This window comes from Stenella coeruleoalba (genome assembly GCF_951394435.1).
Source record: "Stenella coeruleoalba genome assembly, chromosome: 10".
NCBI classification, from domain to species: Eukaryota; Metazoa; Chordata; class Mammalia; order Artiodactyla; family Delphinidae; genus Stenella; species Stenella coeruleoalba.
In genome coordinates, this window is record NC_137156.1 from 17,410,365 (window position 1) to 17,429,697 (window position 19,333).

Sequence of the window (19,333 nt, forward strand, 5' to 3'; positions counted from 1 at the left end):
TGTGAGGAAATATTAATTGCTATTATTAATACTTTAGCAGAACATGTGTAGTATAGTTGGTAATAAACAGCTGCCCTTGTTATTTTGTGCCAACAGCAAAGCAGTAAAATGTTTGGTTAACATTTGCTTGGTCTCCGTGAAAAATTCTTTAATTGTGTATAGTTTTTCTTTGCAGCATTGCGGGGTGTGTGTGTGTGTGTGTGTGTGTGTGTGTGTGTGTGTGTGTGTGTGTGGAAGGCCAGTAATTACCTCTTGCAGATGGAGCTGCCCAAAACCAGTCTTTCCCATGGCAACTGAAAAAAAAAAAATAGAGGTTACAAAAGTACCGTCAGAGGTCTAGGAGGAGTGTGGAGACGGGAAGGTTTTTTGTGGCTTTTGGTTTTCTTTTGGTTGAAGGTGTTGGGTGAAGATACAGAGGCCCTACTGAGTAACTGAACAGGATGCTGTTGCTTGCTTTGAAGTGAGTAAATTGGTCAAAAGTGCAAGTGGGAGGGGAAGTTGAGGTTTGATGAAGAAGGGTCATTATTAATGTTTCCATGTTTTGAGCAGTTTAAAAGTTGGGAGTTTAGGCAAGGTTGTTGGTTGTGGGGAAGACAGCCCACAGACATTCAGACATGGGTGAAGTTCAGTCCTTTAGTCTTCATTTTAATCTGAAAGTAAGGAGCCAAGACTTCTGAATAACATAGCAAAGGGATCACCTTATAAGTCTAACAGTGAATGCTAATTATCGCGTGTTCACAATGCCACAAAGTTTAGAAAGCTACACCATTCTTCTCAAATCCTAATTATTGGAAGATTGTTTTTTTGAGGGAGGAGAAAGAATATTGCTCTTTGGGATTCCCAACCCTACTTTCAAAAGGATTTTCATTAGTTTCCCCAAAGTCTAGGTGGAACCAAAATCACTAGCTTTCAGTGAACAGGTAGTGTCTTTTCTCCAGCATCTATGAAGTGATCTTGTGTACATTCTTTTTGTATCCCTTGTATAAAGGTCACAGGCGACTTCATTTATTTGATTGGAAGGCAGGATTGGCTTTTCTGCTGGAGATTTGGCCCTCTTGATTCTAGGACAGAGATAGATGAAACTATTAGCCTTCACCTCCCGCCATCCTGCCCAAATGTACGTTATGCCCATTAAATATAATAAATTAGATTATTTTTTCCTCCGAAGACCCAAGAGATAATGTAAAGCCAGCTTTACATTATCAATAATAATATGAGGGCAGAAAGAACACAGGGAACTGAAATCTACAAATTCTCTGAAAACCGAACCTTCAGAAACCTCTCTACTGCTTACCTTTTTAAAAGTAAGCAAAGGATGGAAGAGGGAGAGAGAAGTTATCTTCGGTGAGTGCCCATGGTTTAGGGCCCTTGGAGTCAGGGACTCTGAATTAGAAACCAGCCTCTTCCAATTACCTAGTAAGCTCTGGGAAATGTGTGACTTCTCTGAGTGTTCCTTTCCTCATTTGTCAAGTGGAGATGTTTACAATGTTTGTTTTTTTGTAGTGGTTCTGTTAGACAAGATATGATCTGTGTGACAGTTTGTAATCTGTTGGACACTCTTTATACCTCCCTTTGCTTTACTTGACAGAGGTGAGGAGGCTCACACAACCAGTAGCCTGAGTTAAATGTTTTGTATCATTCACCCTGAATTATCAAGCGTGGCTTGTAACCCAACAGTCTTCATTGTGTAACCTCCGTCAGCTGTAATTGCCCCAGGCCTAAGAGCTGCTGTTGGTAAGGAGACAAGCAATGTCCATATCCTTCTTGTTCACTCTTCCCCATCCATGGTGGTCAACTGGGGATATTTACCTAGTTCTGCTGACCTGGAAGGCTAAGTAAGTAAGCTTTTCTTTATCCTTTCTAGGAATCCTGTATCACCCGTTTCGATCTTCATAAGTTGTGGGAGCTGGGAATTTCTTTCTTCCCATTATTGGCCTCTTTTACATCAATAGCCTAGGGAACAAAATTCAGAACTCGGGGGAAAGAAATGGAACAATGGCTGTTTCCTTTAGGCTGAGAGCTCAGGACTTTTGCGACATCTCTGCTCCAAGTTTCTGGTCTACCTAGTTTTCACCTGGATCTTGGGTAAAGAAAGTGTAGCTCTGCCTTCTGTCATTCTTGACTTACTCTAATCTAGCAGGCGTAACTCCTTCCTAACAGCGTTGCCTCTTTTTGTGTGCCTTCTCTTCATTGAAGAGTGGGCTGAACATCTTGTTTCTCTTTCAACTGCTCTTGGTTCAAACCAGTATGGAAGAGTCGGCTTTTCAGTGTCTGTGTTGTGGATGAGGTACACGAGGCAGCTACCTGCAGGCACACACCGCCTTGAAACAGCCAGAGCTCTCCACTCTCCCAGGGAGTGTCCTTGGTGTAGCCCCAAGCACATACTCTGTGATACCAGGACCCCTAGTAAATTCTGAATACCAGTTATCAACATCCAGCCATGAGAAAGGACTGAATTGGTGGTCTGATTAAAAATGGTAGACATAGGGCTTCCCTGGTGGCACATTGGTTGAGAGTCCGTCTGCCGATGCAGGGGACACGGGTTCGTGCCCCGGTCCGGGAAGATCCCACATGCCGCGGAGCGACTGGGCCCGTGAGCCATGGCCGCTGAGCCTGCGCGTCTGGAGCCTGTGCTCCGCAACGGGAGAGGCCACAACAGTGAGAGGCCCGTGTACTGCAAAAAAAAAAAAAAAAAAAAAGGTAGACATAGTATAAACATTTATTCCAGTGGCGTAATGAAAAGAAATGGTCAAGAGTCAAGATTGGAGATCTAGTCTTGGTTTTCCCACTAACTAGAATTGTAAAGGTGATGCAGTAACTTTTAACTTGACTTTTATGAACCTCATATCCAAGTATGAAGTTATTTCATATTTGAATTTATGACATAAGATTGTAGTCTGAATTATCATTAAGGCTTCTCTCAGCATTATGATTGTTTTTAAGTCGAATACTTCCGATTATAGTTTAGTTGTTTTCTTAAAGATGACAATGTTTGTACTTTATATTATCTAAATAATATCGCATGTTATTCAAGATCAGCCATTTCTATTAACATGTTCAACATTCAAAGCACATTAGAGATAAAATTTAGTTTTCTACAAGTCTGACTAATCTGTCCCACCCAGTGGGGGAGAGTGGTCAAGGGCAGTTATCTCATAAAAGCAAGCAAAGAAAGTGAGGTGAAGATGACTTGGTGTCATGCCTTTTATGGGGTCTTTGGAAAAGAGACTATGTAACAACTAAAAAATCTGCTAAGCTGAGTTTAAGACTAGGTATGTTTTGCTTTTGTAATCACTCCTTAAAAATGGGATCGTCAGGTCATTCTGAAGACAGGAGGATTTTAATTGGCCTCTGAAGACTGAGTCTCAACCTTAGGCAGTGTTCAGATGCTTCTCCTTAACATAATCTTTTGATAGTTTATGGAGTCTTTTCAGAAGAAATGTAGAAAAAAGATGTAGGTGCTTAGGAAAGCCAACAAGACTGTAGTTGGAAGGTGGATGTGTTCACGTAGAAAGCGTGATATGGAAGCCTGTTCCTCAGAAAGATGTAGGAATAATGAGCCAGCCTGTCCTTGTTCTTGTTTTAAAATATACATATTGTAGCCTTGTAGTTGGTTCCTGATGGACTGCTCATGGAGCAGTTTAAGGCATAAGCTCTGCCCTGGTATTGAACCAGCTGAATCAAAGCTATTCATAACCTTGTGTACCTTTTCCAACCTAAACACTATCTCTTAAGTAAATCATTTTTATATTAGCTTATATATAACATCGTGTGGGAGCTTTTTCTTTGACTTTTTGTCTGATCTGAATTGCTAGTTAGGCATTCATATCTTCTGATGGTACCGTTCTAGGATATCTTTTTACATTCCAAATTGGCATAAGCCAGAGTTATTTACTTTAACCCTTGTCAAGGGATAGCACTTAGTGCTGTGTCATAACCAGGGCTCACAGTCAGTGAGTACTTTTTAAACGCTGTTTCAATTTTCTGCCTATGTATACAAGTATTCCCTTTAAATGAATGCTGGTATTGAGGAAGCAGAAAGTGGTTTTTACTCATTTATCTCTCACCCTTACTTGTCATTATTGTCCTCCACCTGAAATGGTTTCTGTAGAGGATCTTATGGGGCTTGGTTGTCTATGAATATATTTTGTGTTGACTAAATCAAAGAGGGTAAGGAATGTGATACATTTGTTCCAAGAAGATTAAAATTATTAGTATGACTATATTCCATTCTTCTTTGGTTCTTTTAAAAAACAGACTATTTTTTAGAGCAGCTTTAGATTCACAACAAAATTGAGAGGAAGCTACAGAGATTTCTCACATACCCCTTGCCCCCCATACATACATGGCTTCCTCCATTATTAACGGCTCTCATTAGAGTGGTACATTTGTTAACATTGATGTACCTACATTGACACATCATTACCACCCACAATTCATAGTTTACATTAGGTTTCACTCTTGGTGTGGTACATTTATGCATGATGACATATATCCATCATTATGGTATCATACAGAGTATTTTCACTGCCCTATAAAACCCCTCTGCTCCACCTATTCCTTCCTTCCCCCCTTTCCCATCCTCCCAAACCCTGGCAACCACTAATCTCACTGTCTCCGTAGTTTGGCCTTTTCCAGAATGTCAGAGTTGGAATCATGCTGTATGTGTAGCCTTTTCAGATTGGCTGTTGCGCTTAGTACGGTGCATTTACGGTTCCTCTGTGTCTTTTCCTGGCTTGATAGCTCATTCCTTTTTAATGCTAAATACTAGTCCATTGTATGAATGCACCACAGTTTCTTTATCCATTCTCCTGCTGAAGACATCTTGGTTGCTTCCATGCTTTGATAATTATGAATAAAGTTGCTCTAAATATTTTTGTGCAGCTCTTTGTGTGGACATAGGTTTTTAGCCCCTCTGAGTAAATATCAAGGAACATGACTGGTGGATGCTAAGAGAATGTTGAAGCAGCTGCCAAATTGTCTTCCGAAGTGGCTCCACCGCTTTGCAGTCCCACCAGTAACGGTTGAGTTTCTGTTGATCCACATTCTTGTCACCATTTGTTATTGTCAGCGTTCTGAATTTTGACCTAGAATGGCCAAATAATACCTACGTTAGAATATAGATGGGACTTCCCTGGTGGTCCAGTGGTTAAGAATCTGCCTTCCAATGCAGGGAATGTGGGTTCGATCCCTGGTTGGGGAACTAAGATCCCACGTGCCGTGGGGCAACTGAGCCCATGTGCCGCAACTACAGAGCCCATGCACTCTGGAGCCCGTGCGCCACAACTAGAGAAAAGCCCGTGCGCTGCAGCTAAGACGTGACACAGTCAGAAATAATTAATTAAAAAAAAGAATATAGATATGTGGTGATATCTCATTGTTACTTTACTTTGCATTTCTCTAACAACGTATGATGAGGATAATCTGATCGCATGCTTATTTGCCATTTGTGTATCTTCTTTGCTGAGGTGTCTGTTAAGGTCTTTGGCTCATTTTTTAATTGGGTTGTTTTCTTTTTGTTGAATTTTAAAAACTCTTTCTGTATTTTGGATGTACGAAGTCCTTTATGAGGTACATCTTTTGCAAATATTTTCTCCCATTCTGTGGCTTTTCTTCTCATTCTCTTGACAGTGTCTTTTGCAGAGCAGACATTTTTAATTATAATGAAGTCCAACTTGTCAGTTATTTTTCATGGATTAAGCCTTTGGTGTTGTGTCTAAAAAATCACTGCCAAAGCAAGTTCATGTCGATTTTCTCCTACGTCGTTTTCTAGGAGTTGTATAGTTTAGTGTTTTATGTCTGTGATTCATTTTGAGATAATTTTTGTGAAGGGTGTAGGTCTGTGTCTAGATTCCTCTTTTTTTTTTTAATGTCACGTCCAGGTGTTCCAGCACCATTTATGGAAAAGGCTATTCTTGCTCTGCTGTATTACTTTGTCTCTTTGTCAGAGGTCAGTTGACTCTATCCTTGTGTGTTTATTTCAGGGCTCTCTATTCTGTTCCATTGATCTGTCTGCCTATTCTTTGGCCAATACCATGCTGTCTTGATTACTGTAGCCTGATAATAAGTGTTGAAGTTGGGTATTGTTAGTCCTCCAGCTTCGTCTTTCTCCTTCAATATTGCTGGCTAGTCTCGGTTATTTCATTTCTTCCTACGCATTTAGTGGATTTCATAAAAGCTGACCTTGGATTTTCACAATATAGAAAAGTGTTCTTTGGACAGAGGGTCTGGATGTAAGAGATAATGATGATAAATATGATATATCCTAGAAACTTCGGAAAGTTGGAAAAAGTTACTTGTTTCCCAGACTTTTATTGAATGATGTAATCAAAGAGATGAGCATCTGGCCAGAAAGCATTGTTACAGGGAGAACGGTTTCAGTTGTTTTCAAAAAATATTTTATCTGTCTGTAACAGTTTCAGTGGCTCCTTACACCTACTGAATAAAAGACAGACATTCAATGGCCACCACTAGTTGACTCCAATCTGCCTTTCCAGTAGTGGCCTCCACAGCTCTCCATTGTGAATGTATATTCTTGGAGGAAGCATAATTTGATGGGGAGGGGAAAATGGTGGATTTAGAAAATTCTGTGCTCAAGTCCTCCTGCTGCAGTTAGTAGCTGTGTGAACTTCATTAAATTACATCACCCCTCTGAATCTTAGTCTTCTAAAACCTAAGAAAAAAAAATATAGACTTCTGCTTTCATCTGTGGTACCATGTAAGTAAGTATGATGTAGGGTCAGAAATTTAGATCTATTTCTTGAACTACTTATTCTGGCTAATTTGTATCTGGAATGTATGCACATAGGGTATTTGGAATTTGGGAAATACACCCTTTCCTTGTCATCTATTGAGTTGGCAAATTCTTCTTTTCCTTTTTTCTGATATCAGAACAGTTTGGCCACAAAGATAATTTAAATAATAGATTTGGGGCACAAATAAGCTATTTAAAAGTTAATAAAGAAGGCTATACACAAATCGTTTTGAAGCGTATGTCCAGTCTGCAATTTTTTATATGTTGCTCAGTTAGGAGGAGGAGAGAGAACATAAAAGCTGATTTTTATTGGGTTGCTTATATGCTCAGTATCCTAATTTTTTTGATCGTATCTAATCCTGCAGAAATATCTAGAAGGACATACAATTCACTGTTTTCAGATACTGCTCACCATCTGTTTCCAAAGTGAAAAATAAGCATCATGTTGTACCTTTATTTCCCTTTGTCTGCTAAGTCCAAAATCACGGGAAAGAGGTCGCTGTTCATTCTGTTGACAACTAACTTGATATTAACAATTCGCGTTCCATGGTCTGCTTTCTTTAAATAGTTTTATGGTAACTATTCACCTTTGTTTTTGGCCCTCTCACATACTTACTGCAACAGATATTCTTAGCTCAAGGAAATAGGGAACTCATTCATCAGGAATGTTTGATTGGGTTTTTTTCAGGAACAAAAAACTGATTTGCTTTTTTTTAGTATTTTTTTCCTCTTTCAGACCTGATCCAATGTGTAAGGGAGAGAGAAAAACAAGAATCTTGGAAAGCTGATGTGAATCACAGCAAGTTCACAGACTTAGATGGAAAATGGGAGGAATGAAAATGTAACGACTGCGTGGCTCGTCTGTATTTCAGATGCTCTTATATATGTAATTTAGGTTTTATCAAAAGCATTAGTATCGTGAAGATGATGGGGACACTGAGTAATCTCATTGGGCAAATAAGGAAGCAGGTCAGAGAGGCAAGTAACCTGGCTCAAAACATATTGCTAGTAAGCAATATGTTCCCTCTGTTGTATGTTGTATGTAGCTCAAAAAGGTGTTTTTTTGTGTAATCATATGGACTGTAGTAAAACCAGTACTATAATTGTATTTCAACACTTTCAACGGTTTCATGCTGTATAGGAACATAATGTTTTAGGATTAGGTTTTTATACTGTTGTCTGTGCCTTATGCTCAAAATGGCAGTGACTTTATAGCAGAGACTTGCTGAGATAGTGCATTTTCTTGTCTTCTGGAATGTTCTACGGCAGCAATCGTGTACAAGACGAGAACATTTGAAGATGACTGTACAGCAATAGCTCTATTATTGAATGCTTACTGTATGCCACGTATGTGTCTGTTTGCTTTATCTGTGTTAAGTTTTCTGCTCTGCACAGTGCTCCTGTGGGGCAGGCACCATTAGTTTTTCCATTTATAGGTGAAGAGGTCGAGGCACAATAGGATTCCTAACTTGCCAAGGTCCCAAAGCTAGTGTGGATTCAAATGCAAGCCCTCTGGCTCCGTAGCCACCCTACAGTGCGACCTTTTGGCCTGATGAGTTAGTGGCTGTGGTTCTCTGAGAGCCCTGACTTGGCCTCAGTGGACATAGGAAACGGTTTCATGCTTGCTTATTGCCAGGACTATCATATTTTTTCATTAATTATAAGTAGTGTACATTTTTTAGCATAGTTGTTGTAAAATGTAACTCCAAGCTGTAGTTAGAGGATGGGGGAAGATTAAGTCATTTGGAACAGTTAGGAAAAGCCCTCTGGGCACCCATCCGGAGTTATGGTGGGATCTCGGGATCCTGAAGGTTTGTAGAGAGCGGGGAGATTTTGTGTCTTTGCTCGTTAAGTGTCCCTGCGTCAGTTTGGTCTTAAGCCTGAACCACTCAATGATGGAAAAACAAATCTTGGGAAAGATAAAAGGGTAGAACTAAAGGGAATCCTACATAGGTTTCAAAGGACTAGAGTTTCACAGCTGTAATTTGTAATGTCTACTATCCTTTTATATTTTACATGAAATTATTTATCTTTTTCTGTTTGGGAATATATTTTCCATTCTATTTTAAAATATTCTGTCTTTAGAATTCTTTTAATTGTAATGACTGGAGGGTGGAAATAGGTGAACTAGGTTCTTTTTATTCCAGCGTTTTTTAGTCTTTGGGATAATTACATGTTTCTTTGTTCACGGGTATACTTATTCAGCAGATGTTTATTGAACACCTGCTGTATTCCAGACCCTCTACTAGATTCTGGGGATAAAAGATAAAGTGCTCAATCTGTCCTCAAGGCATTTGGATTCTGGTGGGAGAAGTTGTCCTGTACTCAGCAGTCATCATGCAGACAAAGAAGTCCTGTGTTCTGTGAGTTCCCCGGTGGTGATCAGCAGACATTTGAGCCAAAGCTATGAACAGTGTTAGGACTGGGTGGGCGAAGGTGGGCAGGGTGGGTGTTGGAGGCTGGAATGCTCAAAAGCCCGGAGCAGTGGAAGGACAGGAATCACCATAATCATCTCACAGCTAGAAAACCGAGCATTGTAACCAGCTCAGTTTACCTGTGAAGGAAATGCCACCTGCACTCAGGATTCAGGGACCTCCCCAGCCAGTCTTTATTCATTAGGTAAAATTGGGCTGCTTCTCTTTTCCTGCCTTTTTTTTTTTTTTTTACTTTTTCTGTTTAGCTCGATGGATTTGAATGAGATGCAGGTGTTTACCACATCAGGCTTTAATCCTACTGGGGGCGTAGGGGAAAAAAAACAAGCTGCCTCTATCACACAGTGGAATGTAAGGTTTTCTGCCATTTGTTTCTATGTCTTTTTCCTATTTTTCTCAGGAAATGCTATTTTTCTGCTATGCCATTAGAATGTCTTTTTCATCAGAAGTGTCTGTATCACTGCTTTTCTCAGCTTTTTTGTTTTTTTTGTGAGCCATCCTGGATAAGCGTGGCATGGTGATGGGGAGATTTCCTCTGTTGAGTACCTTAGATTTGCTGATTTATACGGGGACAGCAAAATGCTCTTGTTCAAATAACTTGCAATTCCTGGGAAACTCATAAAACTGCCTGACATGATGTTAAATAGTTTGTGCCTGTAAGAAACTTTGCAGATGGCTAAGATAAGTATGAAGGATGTTTTCTATGTTTTGACTTACTGTCTCTTCAATTACATTATATAAAATTCAGCAGACTTCTCCATGATCCCTAGGGAAATGAATGATTTTCCTGTCATAAATCACAAATACCACAAACTAGAGGAGGATTGTAATTGACAGGTACCCATCGATAGTTTATTTATATTCTCCAAGAGGACTCACAAAAATGTAGCATCCACCATATTTATTCAGAAAAAAATATATTCTTAAATAAATAAAATTACCCTGACACTGGCTGCTGTACTTAAGAAGCTTTAAAAATTCCAACTGCTGACTTTGCTTAGTAAACTAGCTGGGTGTCCCAACCATGATTGTGTAAGGTAAAGATAAATGTGTGCATGTACACACACACACACACACACGTACAGTTGAATACTCTGTTCACACTGTTCCGATTCAGGGCAACTTGAAGATGATTTGGAGGTGTTATGTGAGCAACTTTGCATTTATTCCAGAAAATTTCACTGGAGGAGAAAATACATTCTTGGCATGCAATAAAACCCCACATGAGGTTATATAATTCATTTTGTGATTTTTATAATTTATTCAGTAAATCTAATAAACAGCGTAGTGTTGGATAATGAGTTAGTTTTAGGAGTAAAAAAAAGTACATGACTGATCCGCCATTTTACAAAATGAACCACTGAATCGTGGATTTGGATGTGGTTTGGGGGAGCCTTTCCACTCCCCTCCTCCTGGTCTTCTAGCTCCTTCTACACGTTCTTCCTTCTCACCCAAATCCCCTTTGATCAAAGGGAAGCACTTTAAGGAAAGAAATCTTCAGGAATTTTAATATAATTACCTTTAGGATGAGAGTTCTGTTCAACATAACATCATTGGCTGATTTAGTAACGTTTTGGATTCTGCCCGGACTTGAAAATACTTTCAGTGTCCATTGCTGAATATTGCTGTTGTCTTCATGTTTTGCTTCTGGGATTAAACTAGATAGGATTTCAGTTTTTAAGTGCATTCCAGTGGGTATCAGTGCATTGGCGAGTAAAATTTCCTTAATTGACTTGGTTCCAGTAGAAATGATCCAGTCCCCCTGCCCCTAACTTTTCTCCTTTTTAAAAGCAGAGACGAATAGCCCACTGTTGTCTCTATCACCTTGAGAAGAGATTCTGTCAACAGTGGTTTACAAAAGCAGCTTTGGGGCCTAGACCCGGGGAGTGGTTAGGATGGTAACAAAACGAGATCCATGTTTTTCTTTTAAGCTACACATGGACAACTTCATAAATTATCAAATTCATATTCTATTCGCATAAGAGGGAACATTTTGCAAAAAAAGTCTGTTCAAATAAAATTTCCACTGGAATATTTTCTCCTACCCTGAGGACACATGCCTTTCCCCAGTCCATTTTTCCTGCTCCCAGCACCTTGTGTATGGTGAGCATTCAGTAGTCAGTGAATGAATTCCTTTGTCCCTGTGTCTCTATGATGTCGAGTGGAAGTCTGCACCCGAACAATAGCTCCTGGATGGTCTGCGCTGGGGAGGCCCGGGCTCCACTTCAAAAGCGATTTCCCCATCCTGGCAGGGCAGAACACGTTCTCCTGGGGCTGGGAAGTCATAGCGCTCTCCCTGTTAAACACTACACCTCCCTTTTGCTTTTTTTCCTTCCCAGGAGCTGTGGAATCCAAGTGTGGCTGCCAAGAGGGATCCAGAAAAGCCAAAGAGCCCGAGCATGTCAGATCTTCCTGTAGCCACACACACACGCCAAACCCCAGGGAAGTGATTGCGGATCGGCGGGGAGAAGGTCCAGCCAGGTGAGCAAGCACGTCAGGCCGAGCGCTAAAGCAACAGGAAGGGATCCTTGGCAGTTCTCTGTATTTGGCAAGATGGGGACGTGACCTGAGCTTACACCAGATTACCCCGGAGCGCATTAATTTCTACTAAGCACTGTAAATGTTAGGATGACTCCGCCGAGCTCTTGGGCGGAGGACAGATGAATACGTCAAAGACGATGAATTTGTTTCCAGGTGTGATTGGGGGATGGCTTCTCTTCTTTCAGAAAAGGGTTAAATCCCAACTGTTTTCCACCTTCAGGGGAGGTTCTTTTGTTCCAAGCCAAGAGGGGAGCTTTTGGTTTGGGTCTTGAGTTTGGTTTTGAGTCTTCTGGTTTGGGTATGTATGGGTGTGGGTTTGTCTGTGGGTGGGGTGTGTGTACGTGTGTTTCCACAAGAGGTGGCCAAGACTGTTTTTCCTCTTTAAAAACATAAATCTCATTTTTTTAGCTATGTTTGGGTCCTTATGTTTTGAGGTTATCTTCCAGGTGAATTCAATTTGACAATTCATTACTAAAATGTTAAAAAGTAAATAAAAATAGTGGTCACTGGTTGGAGGCTTATGCAAAGTTTGGTGCTATACCAGGATTTACCAGGGTTCCATTGTGATTCTAAATTAGTTTTAAATTTCTGCCCCTTGCCTTCCTTTTCATTTATGTTAAATGTTACTACTATGTGGAGAGGAGTGATTTTAATGATAGCAAGATGTCATTTAGAAACTCCTGCTCTACTGCATGCATATATATATATATAAAATATCAACAGGGGAGTTGAATCCCTGAAACAGCTCTTAGGCAGAGATATTAATGTTCACACTATTGACATTTGGAGCTGGATAATTCTGTATTGTAGGGTTTTCGCCTGTGTATTGTAAAATTCAGTGGCACCCCTGGCCTCTACCCACTAACGGCCAGGAGCACTCCATTCCCCCGGTATGCAACCAGAAAGGTACCGCGGAGGACAGAATTGCTCCTGGTTGGGAACCACACTGCTCTAGGGATACATTTTTACTAAGGCAAAGAAGGTAAAGAACATATTGAAGATGGAGAATATAGAGCTATTGTTTTTGGTTTTTAAATATATTGATATTACCTGTGTAGTTCTAAAGAAAGTACATCTTTAGCGGATAAGGTCTGCCAGTAGAATTCCTACCTCACTGCCAAGTGTCTGTCCGTTGTTGACTGGAATTTGGTTTAGATGAATACAACAATTGCAGCTCACTTAGAACAAGTATTGATTCTTACGTTCTCATTATCAACTAAAGAACTGCTGGGTGTTCGTATACCATGTGGTACTTCCTCTGAAGGGGACACCCTGGTCCCTGGGTGCGTTCGTAGTGCTAGCTTAGTGGTTGGTGAACAAGATTCAAATGAGGCTCACGTGAAACTTTAACAGAATGTGTGAAATGAATGAAGAAACACGCCCGCTCTACGCTAATTCAGTTTTAGGAATGGGAGGTCAGATACACGATTTAAAGACAGGTTTCACTGAATTCACCGTCTCCTACAGTACTGAAATTGTCCAGGATATGGCATCCTTCCCATACAGGATGGTAATTCATTTGCTCTGTTCTCAGTCTCCTTCCAAACTCACTTCTCCCTCTAGTAGTAGAATGTTTGGGCTGCCAGACAAGTAGAGTCATGTCTCCACTGTGATTTAACGTTAAATGTCCTGCTGTCTTTATTTCAGAAAATTTTTTTCCTCTTTATTCTCTCTTCACATGAACATACATGTTTGCCAGGCACGTTCTTGCTTTTCCTTTTTCTCTTATTTTCCATGCCTCTTGCCCTTGTTTTCTTCCCTTTTTCTCTGACTATAGGAACTGTCAGGTGGCCTGGCTGGCATCATCTTACCTTTTTTTTGAACTGTGTTACCCAGAGACCTCCATTTATTATGCCTCAGGCTCACTCTGTCCTTAATGCTATATCTCTCTGAGGGATAGTTAATGATCTTCGCGGCAAATGAAGGTGAACTGTAGCCACGTTATTGTGATAATACAGCCAACTGTATGGAACAGATTGGGCTGAGCTTTGAACAGCTGGGGCTGGCAGAGTGAGTCTTGACTCCTCTCGGAAGAGTTCCAGAACAGCCAAATCATCAAACTTGAAGGGGAAAGAGGGACAAGAAAGGTTATAGGGAGAGTGGTTCCTGCAGGTGCTTTTTTGCCTTTGTGATCTGCTTTTTGTAGGTGCTTTTTGAAATTTTCACTGGTTTGTAGATCTGGCGAAGCACAGACTGGTTGAACCCAGGGGCTGCTGTCACTGCTCTTGGGCTTGCCTGCTTAGTGGCTGGGATGGTATTTTCTTGTTCATTTGCAGGTATGGAACATGAGAGAGATAGATGCTTCTGTTAAAGCTTGTTCCTCTCTTCAGTCCAGTGAAACCATTTGTAGTTTTAAGGGGAGTTTTTTTTTTCCTTCTTTTTTTTTTGCGGTACACGGGCCTCTCACTGTTGTGGCCTCTCCCGTTGCGGAGCACAGGCTCCGGACGCGCAGGCTCAGTGGCCATGGCTCACGGGCCCAGCCGCTCCACGGCATGTGGGATCTTCCCGGACCGGGGCACGAACCCACGTCCCCTGCATCGGCAGGCGGACTCTCAACCACTGCGCCACCAGGGAAGCCCTTAAGGGGAGTTTTGATTTGCAGAATGTACAGAACCCTAGTATAAATTCATAAAGGCGCTGTTGGAACTTTTGGACTTAGACTGTTGTGTGGCCTCCTGATGGATATAATAAATGAGCGTCAGTGTGGGGTATGGCAGATATTATAAATTGGTGGCCCATGGAGCCAGATCCAGCCCTCAGATATGTTATTTGCCCATACAAGGGAGTGTGTGTGTGTGTTTAAAGAACAAGCTGCCAGTGGGTTTTTTTTTTTGTTTTTGTTTTTAATTACATAAAAATCTGGTTAATCTTGCCAAAGAAGCCAAAAAATCTGGCTTCCCCAGAGCTCTAGTCTCCCATGGTACATGCCAGCTGAGGCTGAGTAACCACTGCCCCATACCTGTCTTCAGTAGGCAAGGCAGGGGCTTTGCAGCTCACGGGAGTCCTCGCCTAACACCCTCGCATTTACTGTTTGATGGGCCTCTGCAGGAGAAGATCAGGAGAGAACAGGAGGCTTTGGGATGGGGAAGAATTGAGTTTGACTCTGAGCTTCACTGCCAGCTTTGTCAATTTGGTTAAGTTACTTACCTTTCTGAGTCTTAGTTTCTTCGTGTATAAAGTGGAAAGAAGATTCTTTACCTCATGGTTGCCGGAGAGAACATGAAGTGAGATAGGATATTCAACACCCTTAAATAAGAGCTGTGTATCGATACATGTCTAGTAGGGTGCTACACACGTTAGCCAGCATTGTGATTTTCAGTTGCTGTGGATCATAGGTGACGTGAGGCCAATCGTTTAGGGTCACATTGACTATGTTATAAAATTAGATAAACACATCTACTACTCAGGACAACCAGGGGGCTTGTGTCTCGGCTTCCCATATTTCTGTTTTTGTCTTACAATATAGAATTTACAGTGTCTCTAGGGGAATAATACTGTAGAAACTGAGTTCTTAGGGGTGATATTATCTAAAGAGAGAAAAATCTCATAATTTAGTTCATATCCGGTAGACCCTTGGTTTTCTTTTGAGTAAGTCATGACTTGGTAATTTTGGTCTAAACTCCTGAAGTTTCTGTCTCCCCATCCCAATTACATTCAAAATCAGGTTGATGACAGCCCTGAGGACTGAAGATACTCGTAATCTTCATGGAAGGAAAGGTACAGAAATGAGAGCACCATATCAATTAATATATTTTCTTAAAAGTGCGAGTTGAATGTAGTTCTTGTTGGGCTTGTAATCTGTTGAAGGCAGCAGTGTATGAGCATGTTCTCACAGATTCTTTAAAATTTCAAAGGATTTTTTCCAGCATTATTGCACTCAGTTGGCATCTTTTCTCTTTAATCCCTGACCTTTGACAATTATCAGAAGGTTCCAGCACACGTCTGGCTGCCACACTAGGTGGGCTTCCTGCTTATTATATATGTAGTTAGGAAATACAGGTTTTTCCGCCTATTTTTCTACTTCCTGCAAAGATGGGTTTCCTTTAGATGTGGATATTTCACTTAAATGCGTACTCCTGTCTCAAAATGGTAAGGGATACCCGTGCAGTAATTTCTTATTGTACTTTGTGAAGATATCTGGAAAACTCCTGTGTCCAGTGAAGAGCTTCTTAGATAGAGGAAAGCAGGGTGGCTAGAAGGTGTCGAGGCAGTTGTGGGACCAGTGGGAGAAAATATATGTGAAAGGTGAAAAATGATTTGTGCTTAGCTCACTCCTGACAGAATTCAGAATTCAAACGATGTGGTATGCGTAAACAGTTATGTTTTCAAGTGTTGTCTTAAATCTACCTTAGATGAGTGAAAGTCATTATTAGGATAGAAAGTCCCTGAATAGAAGGCATGAGAGAAGAAAACATTATTTTTAGAGCCCAACTTTTAAAAACTTCATGAATGGACATGTAGGTCTACCGCTGGACCTTGAAATTGGGCCCAAACCAGATCTGGTTCTCCGTGATTACTCAGCACCCCTTCTCCTTCCAGCCTCCATCTACTGCTGTTCAGGGAGGCGGTGCAGGCAAGGATGGAAGGAGGTGAAGAGAGGAGGAGGGAAGAGTGTGGCTGAAAGTGGGAGGATTTGGAGAATGAAGATTCTCCGCACTTTTTAGACATTCTCTCCAAATCCCTGAAAGTACTGTGGCATGTTTAAATCTAAGGAAATAGTTGGGTTGATCCATATGAAATTGGCAGTATTTCATTTGTTCAAAAATGGCAGTTTTACACAGTTCAACCAAATACAATTATGACATTTTTGCTAGAATTGCTACAGGCCCTCCAGCTGGGTGTATGGAGTGGTTTTAAAAGCCAGAAATGTTTTGGCATCCCATTGGTGATCTTTCTTTTTTTGCATGGTTTTGCTAAAATATACAGGTATTTTCTGGCTTGGATTTTTCTTATCCGTTTTTTCTAAGTTATAGTTATTGCCTCAAATCTCAGAAGAAACTGAAAGGACAGCACAGTGTGAGGGGGACCGAAGCCAGTGGCTCTCACCAGATTGTTTACAGCGGGACGTGCGCGGCAGGCTGGGTTTGGTTGTGGGTCAAAACTGGGTTTTGACCTTAGCTGACTTCATGTTTGTTTGTTTTGTTTTGGAAATAAGACATGGATGTGAAAAGATGAAAAGCTACCCACATGGCACATGATTTAGTAAACCGTGTCTGCGTTAGGGTAGATGGAACCTCATTGAAAGTCGTGTTGCTTCCTCAATAAGGCATTGTTTTCCTCTGTTTTTATGGAGCAGAATGATTCCATGAGTACTGTTATAGTTTGGGCAAGAAACAAATTTACTCAATCAAGAAAAGATAAAAGTCTCTAAGAAGAAAGCCTAGAGGTAGTGAAGTCAGTGGTCCTCAGATGGAGGGGGCTGGAGGGGGTGGGGGTGTGTGTATGTATGGAAGAGTCTTGTAGTGGGGGAGGTTTGTTCTGAGTGAAAGAGACAGATGCTTCCTTCGCTGGCGTGTTTCCTGGTTTTTGCTGTTTTATTTTAAGGTTGGGTGCATTTTCGATCTGTCTGTGAGGGCGTGGTGAGCCCGCGGGCACACGCACCCGCCCCTGTAACTTGTTATTCCGTGTGTAGCATCAAGTGGAAGGTGCGAGGCTCCACCAACTGCTCCGAGCAGAGCCCACTTCCCTTCACCGACGGAGCCCGTGAAGCAGTTATACCAACATCAATCAAGGAAAACCCACAGGCTGAACTCACACAGTTGAAGCAGGTGCGTGAGTGAGCATTCTCTGCCAGGCGCCTGTGATTGAGGTGTACCTCGGCGTCGTGCCCACAGATGTCAGTTATGATGACTGTGTGGGACTGTGCCCACTCCTTGCAGAGCCAGGACGAGCCTGTTGTACTTGGAGGACAGAGGAGGTGCAGCTACTGGCATCTCAGTAGCCGATGTACTCAGACTAAGGGTCTAGTATCTGTGTGTGTGTGCGTGCAGTGGTATAGATCAAATACATGGACGCGTGCATACGCACGTGTAGATATATGTGTGTGCGTGCACACGTGCGCCAATTTAAAGCAACCTCAAGTGGGCCATGAGATAAAGAGGGGATATGAACATCGGAGATATTCCTTAGTATCTGACAGTAGGGAAGGTGGTAGTTTAAAAAAGGTGCATGTCTCATTCTGAGTTGCACCATCCTGATACATGTTGAGCTTTAGGAAATTCCTACAAAAGTTTTGCACCATCTTTAAAAAGAAGAAACATTGAACACTAGGACTTCATTATATGTTGTACCTTATAGTTATTAGTTCTCCAAAGCTGCTTGAACATGTTACTGAGATGCTTCGAAATATTATGCATATTATTTATATTCACATATGTGAACAATCACCCTCTCTTTAAGCAATATTCAGCAAAACAGGACACTTTTTTTTTTTTAAAACTACCAAAACTGGCTAAGTGTGAGAATAATTATAAAATCCAGTGTAACTACAGGTTTGGGAAAACCCCAAAATACTGGTGGGGAAATTTTGTAAAACAACATTTATCTGTTTATTTAGGTTGCACAGGGTCTTAGTTGTGGCATGTGGACTCTTAGTTGGAGCATGCGGGATCTAGTTTCCCAACCAGGGATCGAACCCAGGCCCCTGGCATTGGCAGAGCAGAGTCCTAACCATGGGACCACCAGGAAAGTCTCCTATTGGGGGGAAATTTTTTATATGCTATCTGGAGATTATTTTGCAATATATAAAATCAAAAGTCACAAAATGTGTACATTCATAGTTCCGGCAGTACAGCTTCTAGGCAGATTTGTCCTAAGAGTATAATCGAATGTGTGTAAAAAGATTTTACTACGAGACTACTTTATCGCAAACTTATTTTTTGATGTATCTTGTTATAAATATCTGAACAGTATTAGGGTGTCAAATAAATTATAGTAGACATGTACAGTAAAATACCAAATGAGGCATTTAAACAATGTTGTAGATTTTTCTGTGATCTTACTTAAAAAAATACCTTGTTTGCATGCATACATGAATGGGTAGGCATTGTAATAGTGCGGGAGATTATACATAAACTTAAAAGTTATTATCTCTAGGTGATTTGAGAATAATTAAATGTCTTTATTTTGCTTATCTGTTTACTAATATTCATATGTAATCACCTACATGTTAAGTGTACAGCAGAGGGCAGTCGTGGAAACAGTATTTTAAGCCTAAAAGCTATCTAGAAATATTTGTGGAGACCAAGAAGGGAAAGAGCTTTTTTTTTCCCCCCTAGATGACTGTTTAGCAGATGTTAAAGACTGCTGATTGATTAATTCAATGATATGGGTGTGCCAGGTACTGTACAAGGCTCTGTCATGTTGCTCTGTGCTTCTCACATGGCGAATGGCTTAATCTTTGATAAACTGATTAGTGTGGCCTTAGTAACAGAGTCAATAATACCAATTCGGAAATTCTCATATGGACATGTAAACATCAAGACTAAACAGTGACCTTTTGCTTCGTGTTTTGACGTATGTTTTATCTGCTCTGTACTGTCTCACGTGGTTAGGCTTTTCCTACCGTGTGGATGGTTGGCAACCTCTGATGTCTGGGGATCCAGAA

General features: G+C 41.0%; 1 protein-coding gene across 2 annotated transcripts in view; it reads left to right on the forward strand.

The window, feature by feature from the left end:
- LOC307193308 (uncharacterized protein) overlaps positions 1-19,333 on the forward strand; it is a 1,334,119-nt gene that overhangs the window by 302,723 nt on the left and 1,012,063 nt on the right. Inside the window, exons 2-4 of one of the 2 annotated variants that reach the window (XM_079935080.1) lie at positions 11,526-11,667; positions 15,392-15,444; positions 17,360-17,514. In XM_079935080.1, coding sequence (XP_079791206.1) covers positions 11,526-11,667; positions 15,392-15,444; positions 17,360-17,490 — 326 coding nt within the window. In that variant the 3' untranslated portion in view covers positions 17,491-17,514. Of the gene's footprint in view, positions 1-11,525; positions 11,668-15,391; positions 15,445-17,359; positions 17,515-19,333 lie in introns of those variants that run through there. The other variant, XM_079935107.1, reaches the window with a different exon arrangement.